The sequence below is a fragment of the Diaphorina citri genome, unplaced genomic scaffold (genome assembly GCF_000475195.1).
Source record: "Diaphorina citri unplaced genomic scaffold, Diaci psyllid genome assembly version 1.1 scaffold64, whole genome shotgun sequence".
NCBI classification, from domain to species: Eukaryota; Metazoa; Arthropoda; class Insecta; order Hemiptera; family Psyllidae; genus Diaphorina; species Diaphorina citri.
Genome location: NW_007377501.1, coordinates 18,496 through 39,548, shown reverse-complemented (window position 1 = coordinate 39,548; position 21,053 = coordinate 18,496). Strand labels below are relative to the sequence as shown.

The following is a 21,053-nucleotide window of genomic DNA, read 5'->3' as shown; positions in this document are numbered from 1 at the left end:
AAAGAAAGAAGAATTAATTTCACTGAAACCAGAAAATAAAACGAGAAATGAGAAAGATAATAGGGACATAATGAAGAAGAAATTGAAGAGCATGAAAATAATAAATAGAAAGAAAAGAAAATTGTGAACACATCTAGGTGACTAAGTTACTGAAACGCAATGGTAATCCAACCTGGAGAAAAGAAGATTGAATATTATCACATCAAACGTAGGACACTTAGCCACATCGTAATTTTCAAAAATTTCAACCCCCAATCGAAAGAGAAAAATGGAAAGTAATGATTGCCTCTAAAACTTTAAAGGTGTTATTCTGCGTTAAAATCCCCAAATACATGTTATTAAAATCTCATAAAAATATGCAATATTTTGCATAAGCTTCGAAGGTTTACATGTTATTCAAATCTCATTAAGAATATGCATTATTTTCCATTACCTTCAGAGGTAAAGCTTCACTAAATCAGGTAAAATCAAACGGGGAAAAGCCAAGAACATACCTCCTTTCATTTTGAAATCATCTCCTAGCTTGACATCTTCGTTGTCCAATGGGGAATAGGACTCACTGTCGTCCGAACCACTAACGACTAGATGTTCATGAGAGTAGCTAGGAGAATACACATCCTTCATGCCCATTGCATCAGCTGGGATCCTTTCGTAAATATCACCGTAACTTCTGAAACACAGAAACGAGAGAAACATTTATTTAATGACAAAAAAAGCAGCTGACAGCCAAGACTGGTTGCACATCACAGCCAAAAACCATAGATTATATATGGTGATGGAGAATATGGATGGAATCCTTAATAAATAAGTATTTGTTTTATTTTATCTATTAAAGATAGGTACACACTAAGTTCGTAAAAAGATGCCTAGAAAAGCAGTAGTAGCAAAGTTCCAATCGTTAACCGGCCATGCTTGCCTAGCAGACTATTTTCACAGAATCGGTTGTATGGATTCTTTTTTATGTCCTTATGTTCCTAATAAATTCCTATAAATACGGCATGAATTTCAGTCCTCTTAGGGCAGGTTTATTCTATTCCAAGTTATGTAAAATTATCAGAATCTTACCCATTGCTTGCTCCCATTTTAATTCGATATCTCGGATGAGAATTGGAAGGTTCCTCCATGTGGAAAGCTCTCTCTATTTCGGGCTTCTTTTCCCAAACTTCTTTGAAGAAAGGTGTGTAGAATGCAGCTGAAAATATAAAAAAAAGAATTATTAGAACAGGTGTCCTTTCGTGCGGCCCGCGAGTTCATTTCGATTTTTAAGAAAACAAGCTGGGCCGTCCCTCCGGGAATTTTTTAGCCCGTAGTTTATTCGATCGTGGTTAAAGAAAATCATTACCTATGTACCTACCTAATTTGTTTAATGTTCAGTTCATTATTTTTATTAATTTGATTTTTAATTTTACTTTCATGTAATGATTTTTAATTTAATTTTACTTTCATGTACGAGCGGATGCCCTTCGCACTCAACCTTTGCTATTTCTTTCGCAATGGGAAAGCAAAAAGGGGCAGTCTAAATAAAGCATCTGTATTTAAAAGAAAGAGGAAAAAAAAAGTGAAACCGTTTTCCAACTCACATTTCTGCTGGAATGATGAAGTGGACGTCATGAAGTGAGCTTGCAGTCTATCGGCCGTGGCGTTGCCCTCGGTTATCAACTGATGACTCAGATCGCTACTGAAGAAAGCGTTTGCACCGCCCGTGTCCGTAACAGCCATGATTTGAATCGGCAGGTTGGGGATGTTCATTGAGAAAGCACTGGAAATTAAATTCGTTTTTGGTGAACTGTAGAACTCGCGGCGAAATAAAAGGCCCCTACGGGATTTTGAAAGTCTAAGGTCGCCCATTCACTATCAGGTAGACAGGTATGGCTGAAAAGGTTCGCCTATCAGGTCTACCTGAAAGTTTGTGTGCTCATCAGGTATCAGATAGATCTGACAGGCGGACCTGATGAGGTGTACCTGTCAGATCTACCTGATAGTGTGTATCATCAGGTGTCAGTTAGACCTGACAGACGGACCTGATCAGGTGTACCTGTCAGGTCGACCTGATAGTGAGTGGCTGGCCTCACGGGGAAACTTCCTTTGTGCGCTGAAGATGTGTAGCAAAATTTTATTTATTCATTTTATTTAAATTAACTTGAAGCCTGCCTAGTTAGCTTGGAGGGACGCATGCCACGCCTAGGTTGCGGGTTGGATTCCGCGACCTAGGCGTAAATTGTAGGGGCAACAGCTCCCAGAGATATGTTAAGCTTATACATATGTATACAAATCTAGTGGAAGAGCTCCTACAGGAGAACCCTACCACTTAAAAGAAAGCAAAACAACTCACTTGAGAGTGGCCAAGGACGCTTTCCTCTTGGTCGAGTAGACGAGAATAAACCCATGCACCAGCTCCTCGCGAAACGCATTAGCACCATGGAATGAAGATATGATCACCTCGACTTTTCTCTTGGACGTGCCCAGGAAAGTCTCAAGAATAACGCTGCGATCTCCAGACATGAAACAGCACTGGTGGGAAAGCAACGGGCCTAGCACGTTCTCAACCGAGTAGGGGTCCCCGCAAAACATACACATGATAATTCTGGAAAAAGGGAAGAAAATGTATTTATTTGACGTAAATATCCTTTCTAATTAGGATAGTTCACAAAAAGATGGGTAAAAAAGGCAGAAAAGGTGTCTAGAATATAAGTCTAGTGGGCAAAATTTCCTTTATTCATACTGCGAGAGACCGGAGCCAGATACACTACCTACAAAACACACCCAGTGTCTCTTCGATATGTCCTTTGAACGTGAGTTTCTACCTTTTTTGACTTCTGGAATGTTCAATCAAATGTTAAGGTAAACCAAATATTAGCCCAATACCAATCACCCTGGGTCTGATTGAGAGGCTGACGAAAAACGCAGGCCCCGTCAGAACATGGGGAAAGGTGAAGAAGAAAGTAAATCTTCTTCTTCTTCTTCTTCTTCTTCGCCTTTTCCCGTGTACAGACGGGGTCGGCGTTTTTCGTCGGCCTCTCAATCAGCCCTAACTAAGGTGATTGCTTTGGGCTGACATTTGGTTTTGGCTACAAATTTTACGAGTGGATGCCCTTCGCACTCAACCTTTGCTATTTCTTTAGCAACGGAAGTTCAGGCTGGTATACTCCCTGTTTAAAGCCCCCCAGAAGAAGAAAATAAGTACAATACCTAATATCAGGCTCGGTACATTCGATAACAGACTGATAGTTGTTGATGAATCCAGCCCTGTGCTTGATACTCTGGATGAGCTGTTCTAGGGCGTTCACTATGAGTTTGGTGTTGAATCTGGCAACATGGGCTGACGGATCTGGTTCTTCCTCTATGGAAACGTCGATGAACGGACATTGCAGGCTGAAAAAGATAATAGACCGTCAATTCGTGAAGGTAAATTCAAGGTCATTCCTTAAGAAATTCCTTTATGCGAAGTTCAGTATTTGGGATATATAATAGGACACACACTATGGAGCACCTTGTGCTAAGCTTACAATTTAAATCTCTAGTACCCAACCTTTTCAGAGGAAGATCGACTTGAATTTTCAATACAGTCTTCTGACCAACTGACCTAATGAGAGACAAGTAAGTAATCGGGTGTGTAAGATGATATTGCTAGGTTCAAACACTGCTGGGTTAGCTGGTCGTGATCGATTTGAAATCAATCCGCGATCGATCGGTTGGGCAGTCCTGGTCTAAATAAAGTACTACCTACCTTGCCTCGGTGGTGTAGTGGTGTAACCTCTAAAATCTAACAAAATCCCATAATAAATCCCACACTCGCTAGTAAAGTACTAAATCAACTCTTTCAGGAATAGGGCCCCGGTTGTTAAACTCACTCGAATTTCATTGCACACTTCATCTGCCAGCCCGCCGATGCCCAATATGACAAGGTTAAGCTGATTGCTGTCCGCGTTGAGTAGAAAGCCCGAGTTGTAATTCCACGACGAAGGCCGGTGTGTCTTGTTGGCCAAAATGCGCTCGATGAGGGCATCCATACAGTTGGGGAACGCGGGACAATGCTCCTTGATCGGACAATGAACAAAGCCGAGGTGTTGAAACAGCATCACCTTTCTGTCCTGATCCAGACGGTCCAGCGCCTTGTATCTGCGAAAGATAAAATATAATAGAATATACCCTGTTTATTTGTAGCTCACACATTTGTAGCTTTCAGGTGTGTACCACGCTTTGCCTGTCTAGGCAGTGTACCACTGTACCTACTTACCTATACCTAGCACCCCATTTTTTTATTATTTTTTTTTTTTTAAGATTTCGGGTCCATTCTCTTACCTGGAATCTTCCTTGAGAGCATTGGTAATCTCCTTGATGTCCTCCTGGGTGATGGTGCCCACCGGAGCAATGCTCTTGAAGTGATAGAACAAGTCTGCATTCTCCAACAGCAGCTCCTGGAAGTTCAGCTTGGCTTTCTCCACAAGCTCCTTCTGATGTTTATCGTAGATATATTTGCAGTCATCTTCGGAGAGGGCTTCGAAACATTCGCGCCCCATGAAGAGAACGCGAACTTCACTCAGATGTTTCCCCGGGGTGACGTACCCGGTGTCTTCTAGGAGTTGCTTGAACTGTTTCTTCCATCTGAAATGGACAAGTGAATTAATTGGAAACTAGTAGTAGAAATTGTTTGCAAATGTCGGGACATTGATCATTAGGCCATTTTCCTACGCGCGTCCCAATATTTTTCTACAATGGAACTGCTGGCTTCCAAGGCTGGACAGGAATTTAGGTGTGCTAGATTCATAGGGGAAGTCTTGGAGAGTAGCACGCCTGCCTTGTAATCGCTAGACGGGACCTATTAGCAGTTTTAGCGGTTCAATTTATTAGCACCCGAGGCGGCCTTTACCCTAGATCCCTCGTACATTCGTTCTAGAAACAGCTGGCTTTCTCATATCCTGTTCTCCTTCTCTCTTCGATTTTAGTACTATAAGGCCTCAGTGATTACAATTCCCTCCGTCAAACCTCCTAAATTTAAAAAAAAAAAGAATTTTAACTTACTCGAGTTTCTTGAGCTCATGCTGGAGGGCCGTGGCATGATTCTTGAACACATTCTCAGCTTCCACCGTGTCCAGAACATTGGCGGGAATCCTGGTGTCATCTTCATCCTCCAGCTCGTGCTCAGTCCAGGGAATATCTTCGGGGCACTTGTAGAAGTAGGAGTCGAAATCTGGATGCTCCCGAATATGCTGCTTTACCATCGACCAGTCCCTAGGGAGGAAACAAAATTGAAGAGTTTTATTGAATTAAATTGGGTTTTAAGAGGGGCCTATAGAGGGAAATCGAGTTTCGAATAAAACAGCTTTAATCAATTTTAAAGTAATGAATTAAATGGAGGAAGAAGCTTGTCGAGGCAATGGATCAACTTCGGCCTGAGATGCCACAACAGTAAGTAAGTAAAGAAATGAATGCTAGAAAATTTCAAAGTACATGATACAAAAAAAAGAGAGAATTAAGTTCAAGGAATTAATCTAAGACTACGTATGCAGGAAAAGAGAGAGAAAAAAAGAGAGCAGTATCACTTAAGTACATTCAAGGATAGAGATGTTCTATCACAAAGAACAAGCTATATCTTGTAGATATTGGGACCATAAAACAGCTAAGGCCAATAATATAGAGTACCATGTCCCAAGGGACACATCATTCAAGTGTCGTAAAAATTTAACGATCATTAATCAAGAACATGAGAGCTTTTTCACATTATTAAGCTGAGTGACTGCTAAGAGCACGTTTCTCCAATGGAGTGTTTAATTTTTCCATACTTCAGCTGGAATCGAATACTATGACATACGGAGGGAAGAGTTCTGATTTCAACTTACTTGTCTCGTAGGGTAGAAATCTCAGGTACAAGTTCTTGAAGAATCTCAGGTAGCATTTCCAGATATCCCTGTTTCCTCTTCTGCAAAAATTCGTCCTTGAGTTTCTTGACATGTCGTCTGAACAATTTCTGTGATGTGTCCACACCAAACAACTTGTTAAACTGAACAAACTCGTCGTTTTTTGAGAACTTCTTCATTGTTGTGCTCCACAAAGCTCGATAATCTGTAACCTAATCAACCAAAAACGAGGAAAAAAGACTTCGTCAGTTTTCGAAAACTTATTGAATATTGGATAACAAACTTTTTCCTCTCAAGGAAAAAAAATATTCATATTAATTTAATAATAATAATAATAATTTACTTAGTTTCCTCTCTTTCTTCGAAAAACTTTATCAAGATCAAAGAGGAAAATGTTGTAATTGAAGTCTTACAGTCTTACAAAAGTTTACTTCTTTTTCCCGAAAGCCCCAAGTTCCGTTTTTCTTCCTTTCCTCCGTAGAGAAAGTTTTCGAAACAAAAAAAAACATGCGAGCAGTATAAATAAGCACTATTATTATTATTATTATTATTATTATTATTATTATTATTATTATTATTATTATTATACCTTATACTTATCCCATCTCTTGCATTTGGTTCAGTGATGAACACGGTTATCTCTAAAATGAAGTTCAGCTGTAGTTTGATGTGTGTATTTGTTTTCGACTTTCATTTCACATGAAGAACAATATCACCCAGTAGAATTGCTAACAACTCACCTATCCGACAGATTTTGACCTTCCTCTCTCAGTCTTATGATTTCCTTCTCGTCGATCGACGATTCTGCCACGAACAGGATAACGATCGGCAACCCCTGGAACGGGAGGCGATCCTCTTGCTTCAAATTCGACAGCAAGGTCTTCTCCAGGCTTTCCCGGATGTACTCGAAGCTTTCCGAGTTGGAATAGACGCAGAAACAGCCATGCGGGAGAAAGTCGGACGACTGAAAGGAGTTCTGAGGGAGGTTGACGTCGCCATCAATAATTCGATACTCGAGACTGTACAACTGACAGTCTAGCTCGTACTCGTCATCTTCACACTGACCCTGGGGAGAGAAAACAGAACAGAAATTAGTGAGCCTTTTTTGGACGAATTTCAACTCTCACAACACTAGACTTATAGAGGTTGCTTGGGAGCCATTTTTAAAAAGAAATCGAAGTACAGAGGCGAAGTTGGGATCTCCCAGGTTTTAGAACAGAATACACCTTGTCTATCCTGCCAGAGTGAGACTGAAAAGTCCCTTTACTACCTTTAGAAGTGCTAGTAACCTCTAAAATCTAACAAAATCCCATAATAAATCCCACACTCGCTAGTAAAGTACTAAATCAACTCTTTCAGGAATAGGGCCCCGATTGTTAAACTCACTCGAATTTCATTGCACACTTCATCTGCCAGCCCGCCGATGCCCAATATGACAAGGTTGAATGAGAGATTGGAAAGCATCGGTTGTCAACTCTAAAAGTTCCCGTCTTCCTCGTGCTGCTTCATTGTAGGAAACTATCTTCACTCTTCCCTTGTTACGATCATTAGCCAGTTGTGCCAAAGCTATGAATGCCAAATCCACATTTATATTCTCATGAGCCGATGTTTCCACAACTGGAATGGCACCTTTATATTCTTTCCTAGCCACCAATTTCTCCAGCTCACGAACGAAAGTTTCGTTGGCGTCGTCATTTTTCGTTGTCACTACCACGATGGGTTTCTTGGTTTTCACCAGATTGTTCAAAATATTGGCAACAACTTCCACCTGCTTCTCCACAGTTCTACTTGGCACTACGCTCACATCAAACAGACACAGGAATCCGTCAATGCTAATTTTACCGTCGTGAAGAACTTTTTGCTCGTATTCCTTTTCAATCCCTGAAAACGAAAAAGTAGAAATTAATTAGAACTCCGTGATCCCAAGGGAAACCTTTTTTTTTTAAATGTGAAAATGCATTTCATTACAGAGTAAAACAAACATCCTGCATGAGAAGACCACTGTGACTTTCATTACAGTTTCTAGAGGTCTGTTGAGGTTTAACCTTTATATTCTTAATCTTGCACACTATAATGCCGTCCAAAATATCGTTGCAATTTCTGCTAGCTTGGGAAGTTAAGGAATGAAAAAGCATATTACTTTTTTTATCAAGGTGTTTAATGTACCTACTCCCCATAATTTGTAAAAATATATGACCTTGGTTAGACTACGGGGGAAAAGGGACAATTCAGTCTTATCCCAGCAGGATAAACAAGGTATATTCTATTCTATTACTCCTACTTACCCAGTTGGTTCTTGCAAATATACATGAGTTTTTCCGCTGACTGCAGCTTCGTAGCGGAGCACCGTTTGACATAAGGCTCCATTTTGCCTCCTTTGAAGGGCTGGAAGCTTGCATCGTCAATGAATTCTGTCTGCTCGATGACTTGAAAGTTCAACTCTTGGCCATCCTCAGTCACTTTGGTGGTCTCTCCCCAGTAGAGGAAGTGATCATTGTTCACCACTCTACCACTGAAATCACTCTGCAAAAGAGAATAATATACAAATTAACATTATGTAAAGATAGTAAAGCAACAAGAAAATATTGAGTTTGACAATTCAACTCGACAGGGAAGCTGTAAGTACATCCTGTGGATTGTTCAGAGCAGCAATTTCGGATAGCAATGATGATGGCCAACCTTCGCAATGGAGACGGCACGTGAAGAAGAAGACAGGGAAGCTAAAAATAGATATGTTAGCATCTGAAAGAATGTATACTAACCTGACTTAGCACCGAGATGTGATCCACATTATAATCGTCTGCAATATTTCTAATGAATCTGTTGCAGAGACAAGATTTGCCTATACCAACAGCTCCTTTTTCTTTCTCTGTTCCGGACAAACCAACCACAGAAACGTTGAAGAATTTGGTTGAGTCATGTTTCCTTGCCATTGTTGGAGAAAATCTGTTCAATATTCAGTTGGTTCCATTATGCAGTGACACTCTGGGAACAAAAATGGCGAATGCAACGTTTAGAACAATTCTTATATGTTTCCCACTGATGCATAAAATAATTAATTAGGTAACTTGTTCTATTTGTATTTTCAACTGTATAGGTAATTAGGTACTCTACCTATGTAGACCAAACATCCATTGACATGAAGGAAGAGTTGCCTAATTAGTGAGTGATCAGATTGAGGATAGTTAGGTAATTAATATAGCGATGTGAAATTAAATAAAATGTTATTCACATCAAGTTCGGAAAAAATTTAGGACTCTCACCTAAAAGCATTGGATGACTCTTATTTTTTAAGCAGGCAGGTACCTATTACCTCCTTCTTAGTGAAAGAAAATTTCGTAAGTATGTACCTAACACTACACCACTGAGGATAAAATTCCATACCTCGGCTGGGATTGAACCCACGCCCTCCTGTTTACCAGGCGAGCGTTTTGACCACTACAACACCGAGGCAGGTCATATTTTAGTCAGTAGTGTGTGGGACCAAAGAGTTTTAGGATGTTATGACTAGACCTATTCTTGTCAAGTTTTTTTCTTTCCTTTTTTTATATTATTTCATACCGATAACGAAGAAAGTTTCGTGTTCTTCCTCAATGAAACCTTACTATGTCGTAATTTATCAGGCCTCCTCTTCACTTAATAACACCAGATTTTCAATAACGGTTAATCATATTGTGCACAATTGAGAATATATTCAGTGGGATCAAAAGGTGATTGCAAATTATAATAATTATTCAGTGATCAGTGGCTCGTACGGAGAAATTCATGTGATATTTTCAATACACGATTTTTGTCCATGTTTGAATAGACAAAAATATGAACCTTATTGCCTACTATAAATACCAAGATTACCAAGCGAACTTAGCACACATTGTAAGTATACACAAATCCTCGTAAAAACTCTGGAATTTCTAATTAGACAAAGTTCCTTTTACAGCTAAAAATACAGCTAAAATTGATTATGAGCTCATATTTTAGATACTTCTTCACGTATACAATGTACATCACTATCACTTATACAGCACTGATTTCTACACAGCGAATTTATTGTCTTCCCAATGACCCAATGGATCTCCAATGTTATCTAATCCTGAAATATAGGCATTTTTTATTAGCCTACTGTTATTTCCTACGGCTCTGATTTACGTAGATATTTGTGATGACAAGATAATACAGACCTCACGTATTAACCCAGGAGAAATTAATTGTTTTATGTGGTTTATGAACCATTGTCTTTGAAATGATGTTCAATCATTTCAAAACTTGGATGGATTGTAAGGACATTGTATCTTCTAAAAATATTGCCAACTTTATATTTTCAATGAAATTTACATAAACGTAGAGCTACAGATTTCTCAGAATCAAGTCTACTTTGATGATTCTTTACTCAATCTTCAATGGAAGAACGTCTTAAACATCTGAAATACCTCTCCAGTCTCCATAGGTAAACTTGTTCAAGATTTAACAAAAAATATACATTAATGTGAGGAGAATCAGAATTGAAATCGAAGCTTAGAACTGATTTGGTTATTAAATAACGAGGCATTCAAATTTGGTGAGAATAGCCTGGGATTCTGAGTCAGAAAACATTCAAGGTGAACTCTTCTGTATCAGAACTTTGTTGTATTATAATATTTTCCAATGTCTTCAATACATCTAAAGATCTAGACTGGTATAACACATTTCATAAAAAGAAATTTCAACATTGAGATCATCATGTGTCAGTTTTTTGTACCAGAGCTGTCGGCTAATGATTTGTAATGTATCAATTTACATTTCTTTTTTCTTTATAGGTACAGAGAAAAGATTTTTTCTTCTTCCTCTTCATCATGAAACATGGTTTGAAATCAAATTTAAATACCAAATAATCTTGAATAGAAATGGAAAATGTCAAGTGGTAACACAGTGGGTGTTATCAAAGATCAAATAGATACTAATCCAAGTTCAAAAACCATATCCTAACGCAAATAAGAACTGAAAGTTAACCCCTCATAAAATTAGCACTAAAAGTTGACCTACCAAATGTCAAGCGTATGAAATGTCAACAAAGAGTGAACCTAATCAAAGTTAAATTACCTACTACCATCATTAATCATTATTTTACTAATCTTGTTTGAATGTTAACCAAAGGTTTAGCACTGAGGGTCTAAAAGACACTATAAAATCACCCACCTGATTTCAAACATGTACTTTTCAACATAAATAATTCAATTCCTATAATTTTATATGGACGCAAAGTAAATAAATACCCAAAGAAATGTGATTTTGCAATGAAATATAATTCAGTTAGGTGTAGGTAAGTATTTATTTTACCTCATAAAAAATAAAATAAATATTTATGAGTAAGTTATAAAATGTGCTTTTTTTCAACTCATTTTAGCCTATTACCACCCAGCAGAGCAAGGCAAAAACAGTTAAGACTGTACAAAAATACCAAAGTTTTATCTGGCCCTATACAGCTCATTACACTGGAAAATAACAGTACAGATGCAATGTAACAAGGAACTATTTGCGTTTGAATAGTAGGGGAAAACGAGGTAACTAAATCAAGAAAAAAAGGTACCTACATAAAACGTAATAAATACCACTAAATAACTCCTTTCCCTTGAGCGCTACAATTTTGTACTATTATTTTATTCCCTTGGATCCATTTTCGAAGTTTTCTTTTTGTCAAGACCTTCCTTCTTTATTTTCTTTACGTTTTCATCGTTTTTCAAACTCTATTGCTGTTTACTTTCTCTCGTCGCCTATTAGTTTGCTACATTGAGTTTGTCTACAACTCTGGCCAGATCTGTTACAATTTTCTCTTTTCCCCTACACTTTTCCATTCTATACTAATGTGATGTGACCTTCTCCTTATATTTTCACTTTCTTCACATTTAATACTGTGGGCACTTCCACGAGTGAGTTGATCGTCGAAGGATTAAAATCAGGTGTCCTAAGCCGATAGACATATGTATATTGGGTAAAAGTAAGGTCACCTTGCCTCTAAGCTTCAGGATGAGTGTTTTTACTTTTTTTCTCAATGATGTCTTTATTTCAATATTTTTCATCTGTGGGTAGTGATAGGATTTAACATCTGATTGAGATTTGGGCGGTGTGGCCTGTGTTGGATTAATTTTAAATGACCAAGAAGGTATTGCGATTTGACAGTCCCTATATTGACTGGTAAGGAAAAAAGGGTCTAAAATCGAGTTGTTTAATCATGTGAATGTAAAGTAAAAGTTTATCAAAAAAAGTTTGTTTTTTTTTCTACGTAGGGTGGTATGATGTCACAGTTGTGGCTGATATTATGTTAACAAGAGAATAAAGGATAAAAATTAGTTTATTATTGACATAATAAGATTAATAACTCAACTATCCATCTAAAATAAAAATGATCATAAATATATAAATAACCTACTATTACGTAAACTATACTGACATTATAAATATTATTATCAATCTTAATCTGCGTGTGACATTAAAAACTCATTATAAACCTAAAGTGACAAAAGAGATGATCTTCCAAAAAATTGTAAATCAAAGAGAGGCAGGAGAAGTAAAAAAGGAAAGTTTGTCTTTTATCAAAACTTGTGCCTGGTAGAACACACATACACACAGACCTATAAAAAAAGCACTGATGAGAGATACAGTTAGATTAGATATTGAGGTAGCAAATGGCCAGTACAAAATTCAACATAATCAACCAAAAGTTGTTTCAAAACAAAAAACCGCAACCTTGCTTGGTTTATGGCTTGCCAAGTCACGAACATCGGGGTAAGGCTTAAGGATGCTGCTTTGGACAAGAAGTAGGATCAAGGAAAGGAGAATATTTTGTCTTAAGAACTTGGGCCACTTTTGGGGTAATATGTAATGATAGAGAGCCTTTATTTTACTTTCCATTTTTTTTTTTTTTTTTTTACATATATTTTTTTCAAAAATTTTTTTTTTTTCACTTTTTTTTATTTTCATTTTTTTTTTTTTTTTTTTTTTGCACATAATTCATTGACAACAATGTTTACTTAGCTACTAATATGTTAGTAGAATTTGAACATTGCATGGTCAATAGAGGAGTATATTTCTGCCTTAGCAATAATGGCTAAAAGTGCATTCAACAAACAGGAGTTTCGTGACACTTGTGGCTCTATCTTGGAGCTCTGTGCTAACGCATACATCTCTACCTAATGACGCTGTTCAACAAGGAAGATGAAACAATTTAGACAAGTATGAAATATGTCTTACCCTCTTAGTGGCATTCGTGTCATATTGAAATCTTAATTTGTCATTTCCTATTCTCAATTCTATCGAGTTCATATGCGAGTCTCTTATTTCAGGCAAATAGAACATTATGCTTCGTTACTAAAGAGGCTTATCTCGTGCACAGATTTCATTTTTAAATAAATATTGAGACACGAATAATGATAATTCACGCGTTAGGTGCTAAAATCGATGTTAAGAACTGTAGACCCTAATTATTATTATTCTATCATTCCAGAGGAAACAAATAGCTAATTCCAATGAAATGAGATCTCTATAGATAATAAGAGAAAATTACCTCAATTGCATGTTTGAGATAAAGTGCTTATATGGAGTGATTGACCCTTTGGTTTGATTAAGTTAATGTGATTATGTGACAACTATAAAAAGTGTGTTCTTGTCGTGTTCAAGTATTACTAGCCATGTAACCTTACCCTTAATGTGTGTACAGAAATGCATATGTTGACAAACAAGAAAAAAATTGCCATAAAGCTAGATTATTTATCAGCAAAGCTCTCATGAGATTTTTTCTCATAAATTGTAGTTTGAAGGAGAGAAGGAAAAACCTGCTACCCACGAACTCTTATCCTGCGTTGGCCAGTTACAGATCATTACTATGCTCAACAAAAGACACTTTGAAATTCAAAACATGGAAACAAATCAAACTAATCTCACAATAATCAGTACCTACGAGAAGAACACACACAAGTGTAGGTGTCTTAGCAGAGACACTTTACTTCTGTTGCAATGTCCAGGTATAAGCAGAATCAAGAAAGAACATGGCCAAGTTCAATCTTCTAAAAGCAGAAACCTTCTGTTGAAGAACTAGCCGGCATGCTTAAAAGTAGTAGCGTCTGATTTAAAAAATGTTCTGATATTTCCATTTACAAGTGGTATTGGTGACAATGACAAAGACTTTGAAATTCTTCTTCTCACCGATATTGTCATGGTGCTTTCTGTTTTGCTATGATTACAAGCAATTCCCAAGTATTTGTCATTAAAAATATCTTTGTTTCAAATATAGTACTGATTTAAGTTGCTGAAAAGCAATTAGGCAGGGTCCGTGGTAGAATTCATTCATGTTAGTAATGTAAACAAGTGTAGCGCTACCGTATATCTATCACGAAAGTATTTGAAATAAAATATCACTTCCTGCCAGCGCAGCGTGGTAATCAACCAAAATTTTGAGCGTAAAATTATTCATGAAACCTCATTTTAAAAACAATTTACGACGTTACCTAAGCTTGAAAACCAAAAAGGGGTTCCAGAACATAAAACTGGACCTCACACAACACCAAAGTTGTGGAAATAACAAACTTTCAGGTTTCAGGTACACGGAAAAAGTTGGAAATATACCGCACAATTAACAATAAAATATAGGGGGAAAACTTTCTGGTGTATACCGTGTCTCAGGAGAAAAAGTATACGGTTATTTTTCAATGAATAAATTCAAATTTTTCTTCAGGCGAGGCGCTTGATTTTTACTTTATAAAGAGTTCTAGATTTTGGGGTTCAGAAGGCTACACGCAAGATTAAATTCAAGTCAGAAGAGACTTCCTCCTATGAGAGGTAGTCATAACTTTTCTTGAAAAATCAAATTATTGGAACCACCTAGGAAAACTGTCCATGTTTCAAAGAACGCTGTCTTCGTTTCCACAAATCCCATTCATGCTGTATCTCTCAGCTACATTTCGTGACCATAATATCTCGTCTCTATGAAAACCATATCGACATATTAGGTCAGAACTGTCCATATTGTTGAGGATTACAAAATCTTGGAGGCACATTGTCCTCATTTGTGCGAAACTAATCGACGAATAATTGAGAGGTACAATATTACATTTTTATTATTATAGAAAATCTTTTTTTCATTGTAAACAATTACTACAAAATGTTAAACTATGTAAATTACTATGGAAAGACATTACTCAATAGTTTCTCTCTAATAATCTCTAATATCTCCTTAAGAGGTTCAAGTACGATTTACATTCTTGTGGACAGTGCTGTGTCTACGAAAAACCAATAGGTGGAAATTTGGAAAATGAGGAATGGGATTGAATAATGATGCCTAGATTACGCCACCAAAGATAGGACTGAAAAGTTATGGGAACTTTTTAGCCTCAGTGGAAAGAATGAATAAGGTGCCTGTGAACTCGACCACTCGAGGGGTAATAGTTCGTAGGAAAAATATCTTCAGCTGCAATTTCTTTTTTCCTTCTTCAGTAATCTGCCGCCCCTGATTCAGATCAGAGGCTATCAACACATTATTAAATCTCCGGTGTCGGGTATACGATAAATCGTTGAAGTATATATCCCTCTCATACATCTTATAGCGCACTTGCAAAATATTCTACTTATACATATCATACTCGTATACCCACGTCCCACACCTTGATTGGGACAAGTTGAATGTAGTGTGCTAAAACTGAGAGGGAGGGAGAGAAAAGAAGGTGGATGAGGGAGGAAGAGTGAGAAAAGAACAGCGTTTTCCATGTTTTTTGTTCCACGTTATTTTTTCAATGAAATTTCCTTGTTTCTCCAAGCTGTTTTCTCCGAAATTTGCACATGCACTAACCAAAATACACTGATATAGCTATATCATCAAGTATAACACATTCAGAATCCATATAAAGATATGTATAACCCTCCACAAGAAATTGTGTATAACTTTCTCATAATGATGAGGAAAATTACAAATGATCGCATGTATAACACCTGATTTCAGCCTCTTATGTAGATTCAGAGTGCATTTGTGGTTTTGAGATTGAAAAAAGTGGCTTTATTATATTACACATGGCTTAAAAAAAGAACTAATTGATTAAATTAACGAGCAATGTAGTACTTGCACCATTTTTTTTTTTTTTTTTTTTTTTTTTTAGGTTTAAGAGGTCGTTGTTTTTTGCAACTTAATACCCCCGGGGACAACACTGAAACAAGGTGGTTAATCAAGTGAACAAAGCACGAAGATACACACGTCTGGGTAACCAAGCTATACACTGATACACTATTACGGGATTGGGTTACAAAAGATTTTTAATACGCCGTGTAGGTAGATTTTGTACTTGCGGGCACTTTATGTGAACTTATTTAGGAAGATGCAATGAAAATTGAATTTGAATAATGTTATAAAGAGATAACTTTGATTACTTTTATTGGACTTCTTTTCTGCCAAAGAAATAGGTAGGTATAAACAAATAATTTTAAGCACATTATTAAATAAAATGTTATTCACATCAAGTTCGGAAAAAATTTAGGACTCTCACCTAAAAGCATTGGATGACTCTTATTTTTTAAGCAGGTAGGTACCTATTACCTCCTTCTTAGTGAAAGAAAATTTCGTATGTACCTAAGTATCAGCAGACACCAGAGTTAGATATTGGAGTAAATAAAAAGGAATGGTTCCAGTAGGGAAGGACAATAAGAGGGATAGGGGAAGCTAAACCCAGATAAGGGGAGCTAAAATAACAAACACTTCAGGTTTGAATGAACCCCTTCATAAAACTTTCATGTTTATATTTTCATTGTTCCCGTTTAAAGCATACAAGTTGAAAAGTTTGAAATTGTATTTTGATGTACCTGACAAAAGATAATTGTGACCTGTCTGTCATACACAGATGACAGGTAAAAGGAATGAAATCTATGTCTGAATTTTGCATTTTATCCAATAAAATGTCTGCATTTTAGGGCTGGTTTAACATGGACAACTTGAAGTCACAACTTTTTTGGTGGAATTAAAAACTTTAACCAGAGGTGATGTATAGTTCCAGTAAAAACCACCAGCACTCAATGAACAATAGATAGAGTTTAAAACAATTTGTATTATGTACGGCAAAATTAATTACATTCTTTTGTTGCTGTTATGCATTTTGAAACTAAAAGCAGAACAGAACTATGATGGAAATTGTATTGATTAAAACTGTGCAACATTTTAGAAAATTTACACTGAGTGTACCTCATCAAGAGAGTTATGTAAACTTCTTTGAGACCATTAACATTTTTTTACCAATGACATGTAATATGCAATAATTTATACATAACACTTCGGGAACAAAAATTTATGAGAAGCTACATAGAAGGATTGGGTCTATGTGGGATTACTAAATAGTAAAACTAAAAATCTAGACACAAATCACTTGGGCTATGGTAAAGACATGTTGTAGTGATCCCATGGTCTGTTATTTATTTAATATCTCTTTTATATAACTCATGGGTTTCATTATATAGATTATTATTTATTTAGCTAGGTTGGAGGAGGTGTCTCCTTCTCACCCATTTTACGGGGAGAAAACTTCAGAATAAATACAATATAAAGCCTGATGTGTGTTCAAAACAATGAGTATGGAATGTGACACTAGAGTGTGATACCAACATTTCTCTCAGGCTGGCATATGTTGCTGTGCCAAACATTTTTTTTTGAAGAAGAAAAAAATATGTTGACTCGAATCTAGTGTTGCACACTGTCCCATGGGAAACTGGCACACTCTGGAGTTACACACAGGCCTTTAGGAATCATTTTCTAAATACAAAGAGTTTTAGCAGGGACAGCATGCAATGCTGCAATGTGATCATGTGATCAAAGTCTTCCATACAAATCTCTGCCAGCTCAGGGGTAATTTCTCAAAAATTGCTCCCGTACACAATAATGTATTCATGAAAAAAAAAAAAAAGCCAAGTATAAACTATGTTCTGTAGACAATAAATTTAAAAGCCAAAGATAATAGGATTCACCTCAGGATCCTTAGAAGAATTCCTCCTTTCAGCAACTCTTTAGCTTTGCACTTTGCATTTCACAATTTAAAATCACAACCACTAATTCCTTATTAAAATCATGAAGCAATGTAAGTTTTTCTTCTAAAATATAACAGTATAACTTTTGCAAAAAGTAATATTTTTAAAGAATGAGGATCCGATTGGTTGAAATATGACTTTTGACTATTTAAGGAATGACCCCCACTTTATCTTGTCTTAAACACATCAATTTTAAACATATCAATATTAACGCAAAGGGTTCACTGAACAAGTGATTGAGTACTTACTTACCTTTACTTGAAACTGAATAAATTTGGGTCTGGATAGAATATAAGTAATACTATGAGCAGAAATACAAAAAAGTCATGGATAATGTGCCAAATTAAATAGTTTATTGTAAACAAATACAATTTCTGGATATCAAACTCAATATTCAACAAATACGGAGGATTCAGCAAAACAGATTTCAGAAAGAGCTATAAACCTCATTTTAGAAATGAGTTCAGAGAAATTAGGCTACCACCTACTTTCAAATCTGAGTGAACTATTTAACAACCCTGGAAAGACGAAAAAAAACTTTGCTGGAAAAATTAATTTTTAAAAATATCTAATCAAAAATCACAGTTTCATGCACATTTTGTTCTGAGATAAGAGAGAGGAAGAAAAAAATGTCAGCACATAGGTATTCTTCAAGTCACCCACATACTTTCCAATCAGATCATGATCAATAATTTTCCTATTTAAAATATGAACTTGAAAATGACCTCAATACTGAAGAGTAACCTAATTTTCCTCGGAAATATGTGGAGGAAGAGTTTTCACAAAAATAATACTTACCTTCTTTCAGAATCAGTAAATCTTACATGCTGGACCAACCAGTTAGGTGCACTTTGGACATTTCCTATGCCTTGGAAAGTTTTTTCGAGGGGGTTATTTCTGCGATTAAAGTAAAAGTTTTGGTGAACAATTTATCGCACTTCTAGACAAAAGCACTTTGTCTTTTCAATAATAGCCGAGATGAAAATGAAATTTTTACGTACTCGAATTAAATTGAGAAAATTTTCTCTATCAAATTTTAGAAACTTGGAAAAGTTATCGAATATTCAATAATAGATTTTGCATTTCGACAACACAAATAATTTAACCCCTACCATCGCAATCGCAACCATAGAGAAATGAAAAGAGGGGAAAGGGGAGGTTGCAAAAAATAATACCTCTGTGGTAAATTTATCTCTGTGGTCAGCACAGAGGTTATAGCCAAATGTATGTGGGGGGCAAAGAGCGAGGAACGAACCTTCATTATTTGAAGTATTTTGAAGACGTGTATGAATTTATGTAGATAGGTAACTACCTAACTACATAATATGGTATCTGCATGAGTTGTGAGTTCCAATAAGCCCATAGGCATAATCTAGCCTTCAAGTTATAGGGGGCTAACTAAATAGAATTTAGAGGGGGGAATTCCAACTTTTTATGAACGTTCGCGGTTACATTTATGAGAGAAGTATGAAAAATGAAAAATAAGCTAGTTACAGCTAATGGCGTGGCGGTGGCGGCGAGAACGCCTTTGAAATTTTACGAATCTGAATTATTTGTGGTGGAGCAAGAGGTTCATTCAGAGAGCTAAAAAAAAAAACTTAGACTTAATTGGAATAGTAGGTACCTACCTACCTAATAGATATTAGGCGTCCAACACGGAGAACCGACCATCGACTAGTCCTGCTCCTGACCCAAGAGAAAATGTTTATACAAACCATATGCTAATGAATAGAAGCGTCCTCAATGGAACCTTGGCCATAGTTCCGACCCTCACTGAGAATGAAGGGTCACTGTGGTCTATGGGCCCCGTTGTGGACACGCACTTAAGTTCCCAGAACTACTAGCTGGCGTGAAAGCTCTAGACTAGAATAATCTTTGAAGAACCAGGTATAAATTAATTATGTATTGACCTTGAAAGATACCTAACTATTATTCAACAAAGCATGGTCCGTAAAATAATCTAAACTTAATACAGCCGTTTGTGTAAAGAATATTCGTTCCCGCAAGGACGACAGATAACATGTTTTGTTTTTTTTTTTTTTCGAATTGTATTACCTCTGTGCACATTTTTTCTTCATATTACAAAAAATGGCTGACAAGGTGGAGTTGAAATTATCCTCTGAAGTTTTAGGTAATTCTTTTTCCTTTTTTCATTAGTTTTAAGTGTTTTTAACTAGTTTTTCACCTTAATTAAAGTTATTGAAGTGTTTTTCAGTCACCAGCACTGTACTGTATCATCTGCACAGGAAGTAGTTTCATGATAAAATGAGTGCTCAAGAAGGTAATGTCACTGTTCAAGTTTTTACATTTTTTCATTGAAAACAGCCTTCTATCTTGCTAACTTCTATTTAAGGATAAATATTTACTTAACACAAGTATCAAGGAAAAAATTCGATCCCAACTTTCAATCTTGGTTCCTAATCAGTACCGTTTTGTGCAACACCTAACTTATGTGTTCTAAGTGGGTCTTTTTTGAAACTTCTGAAGAACCAACCTCTTCCTATTATTTACTATTAGTCAGCAATAAGTCAACCCACAGAATTTTTTCTTCTTTCAACTAAAATTCATACTAAATACTAATTAGGAATCAGAATAGTATTTTAATTTGCTTCAAGCTTCATTGTATTCAAATTTTCTGTCAGTTCAGTCAGTCCACTAGTTTCTTTGGAGTGTTAAATTCTGTAATTTGTCCATCTTGTGTTGGGTTATGATTTAGAGGTGATGGAGACAAATCATACAAGTGAGTATTTGGGCTTTTATTTTATTCTTTCCTGGGTTTTCTTTAAAGCACTGCCAATAATAAGCTTCCTTAAGTAGGTACCTATGAACTTTCACAATGTTGTGACATTACATCCATACCTTGAAGCCCTTATCATTGTAATCAACTAACTAATCTAACTATGCATTTACCTACCTTTAAAAATTACATTTAAGTATGCCAAATCAAAGTGGCAAGTTTTACAAATTATTTTTCCTTTGCAATAAAAATGACACTAATTGTTATATTGCAATAAGCAATTGAAACTTGACCAATTATCTGAATTTACTAATTTAAACTAGCCAAAATTATCAAGATAACCAGGACCAATTTGGAATCCTGAAATACCTGTTAACCAGGACCTAGCCTTTTCCTGTTTTGGTACCTATTTGGTATGGTTCATATGAGCA

The 21,053-nt window shown here is 36.3% G+C and overlaps 1 protein-coding gene across 1 annotated transcript in view; it reads right to left on the bottom strand.

Moving 5' to 3' along the window:
- LOC103519289 (rho GTPase-activating protein 190) overlaps positions 1-18,993 on the bottom strand; it is a 28,290-nt gene extending 9,297 nt beyond the window's left edge. The window contains exons 1-14 of the mRNA XM_008484373.3: positions 18,684-18,993; positions 8,621-8,843; positions 8,144-8,381; positions 7,276-7,739; positions 6,682-6,924; positions 5,841-6,070; positions 5,023-5,232; positions 4,303-4,605; positions 3,808-4,119; positions 3,190-3,372; positions 2,333-2,584; positions 1,581-1,759; positions 1,066-1,192; positions 495-670 (exon numbers count right to left, since the gene is read on the bottom strand). Of these exons, the coding sequence (XP_008482595.1) occupies positions 495-670; positions 1,066-1,192; positions 1,581-1,759; positions 2,333-2,584; positions 3,190-3,372; positions 3,808-4,119; positions 4,303-4,605; positions 5,023-5,232; positions 5,841-6,070; positions 6,682-6,924; positions 7,276-7,739; positions 8,144-8,381; positions 8,621-8,791 (3,088 nt within the window). The 5' untranslated portion in view covers positions 8,792-8,843; positions 18,684-18,993. The remainder of the gene's footprint in view (positions 1-494; positions 671-1,065; positions 1,193-1,580; positions 1,760-2,332; positions 2,585-3,189; positions 3,373-3,807; positions 4,120-4,302; positions 4,606-5,022; positions 5,233-5,840; positions 6,071-6,681; positions 6,925-7,275; positions 7,740-8,143; positions 8,382-8,620; positions 8,844-18,683) is intronic.
- Positions 18,994-21,053: the final 2,060 nt, after the last annotated feature.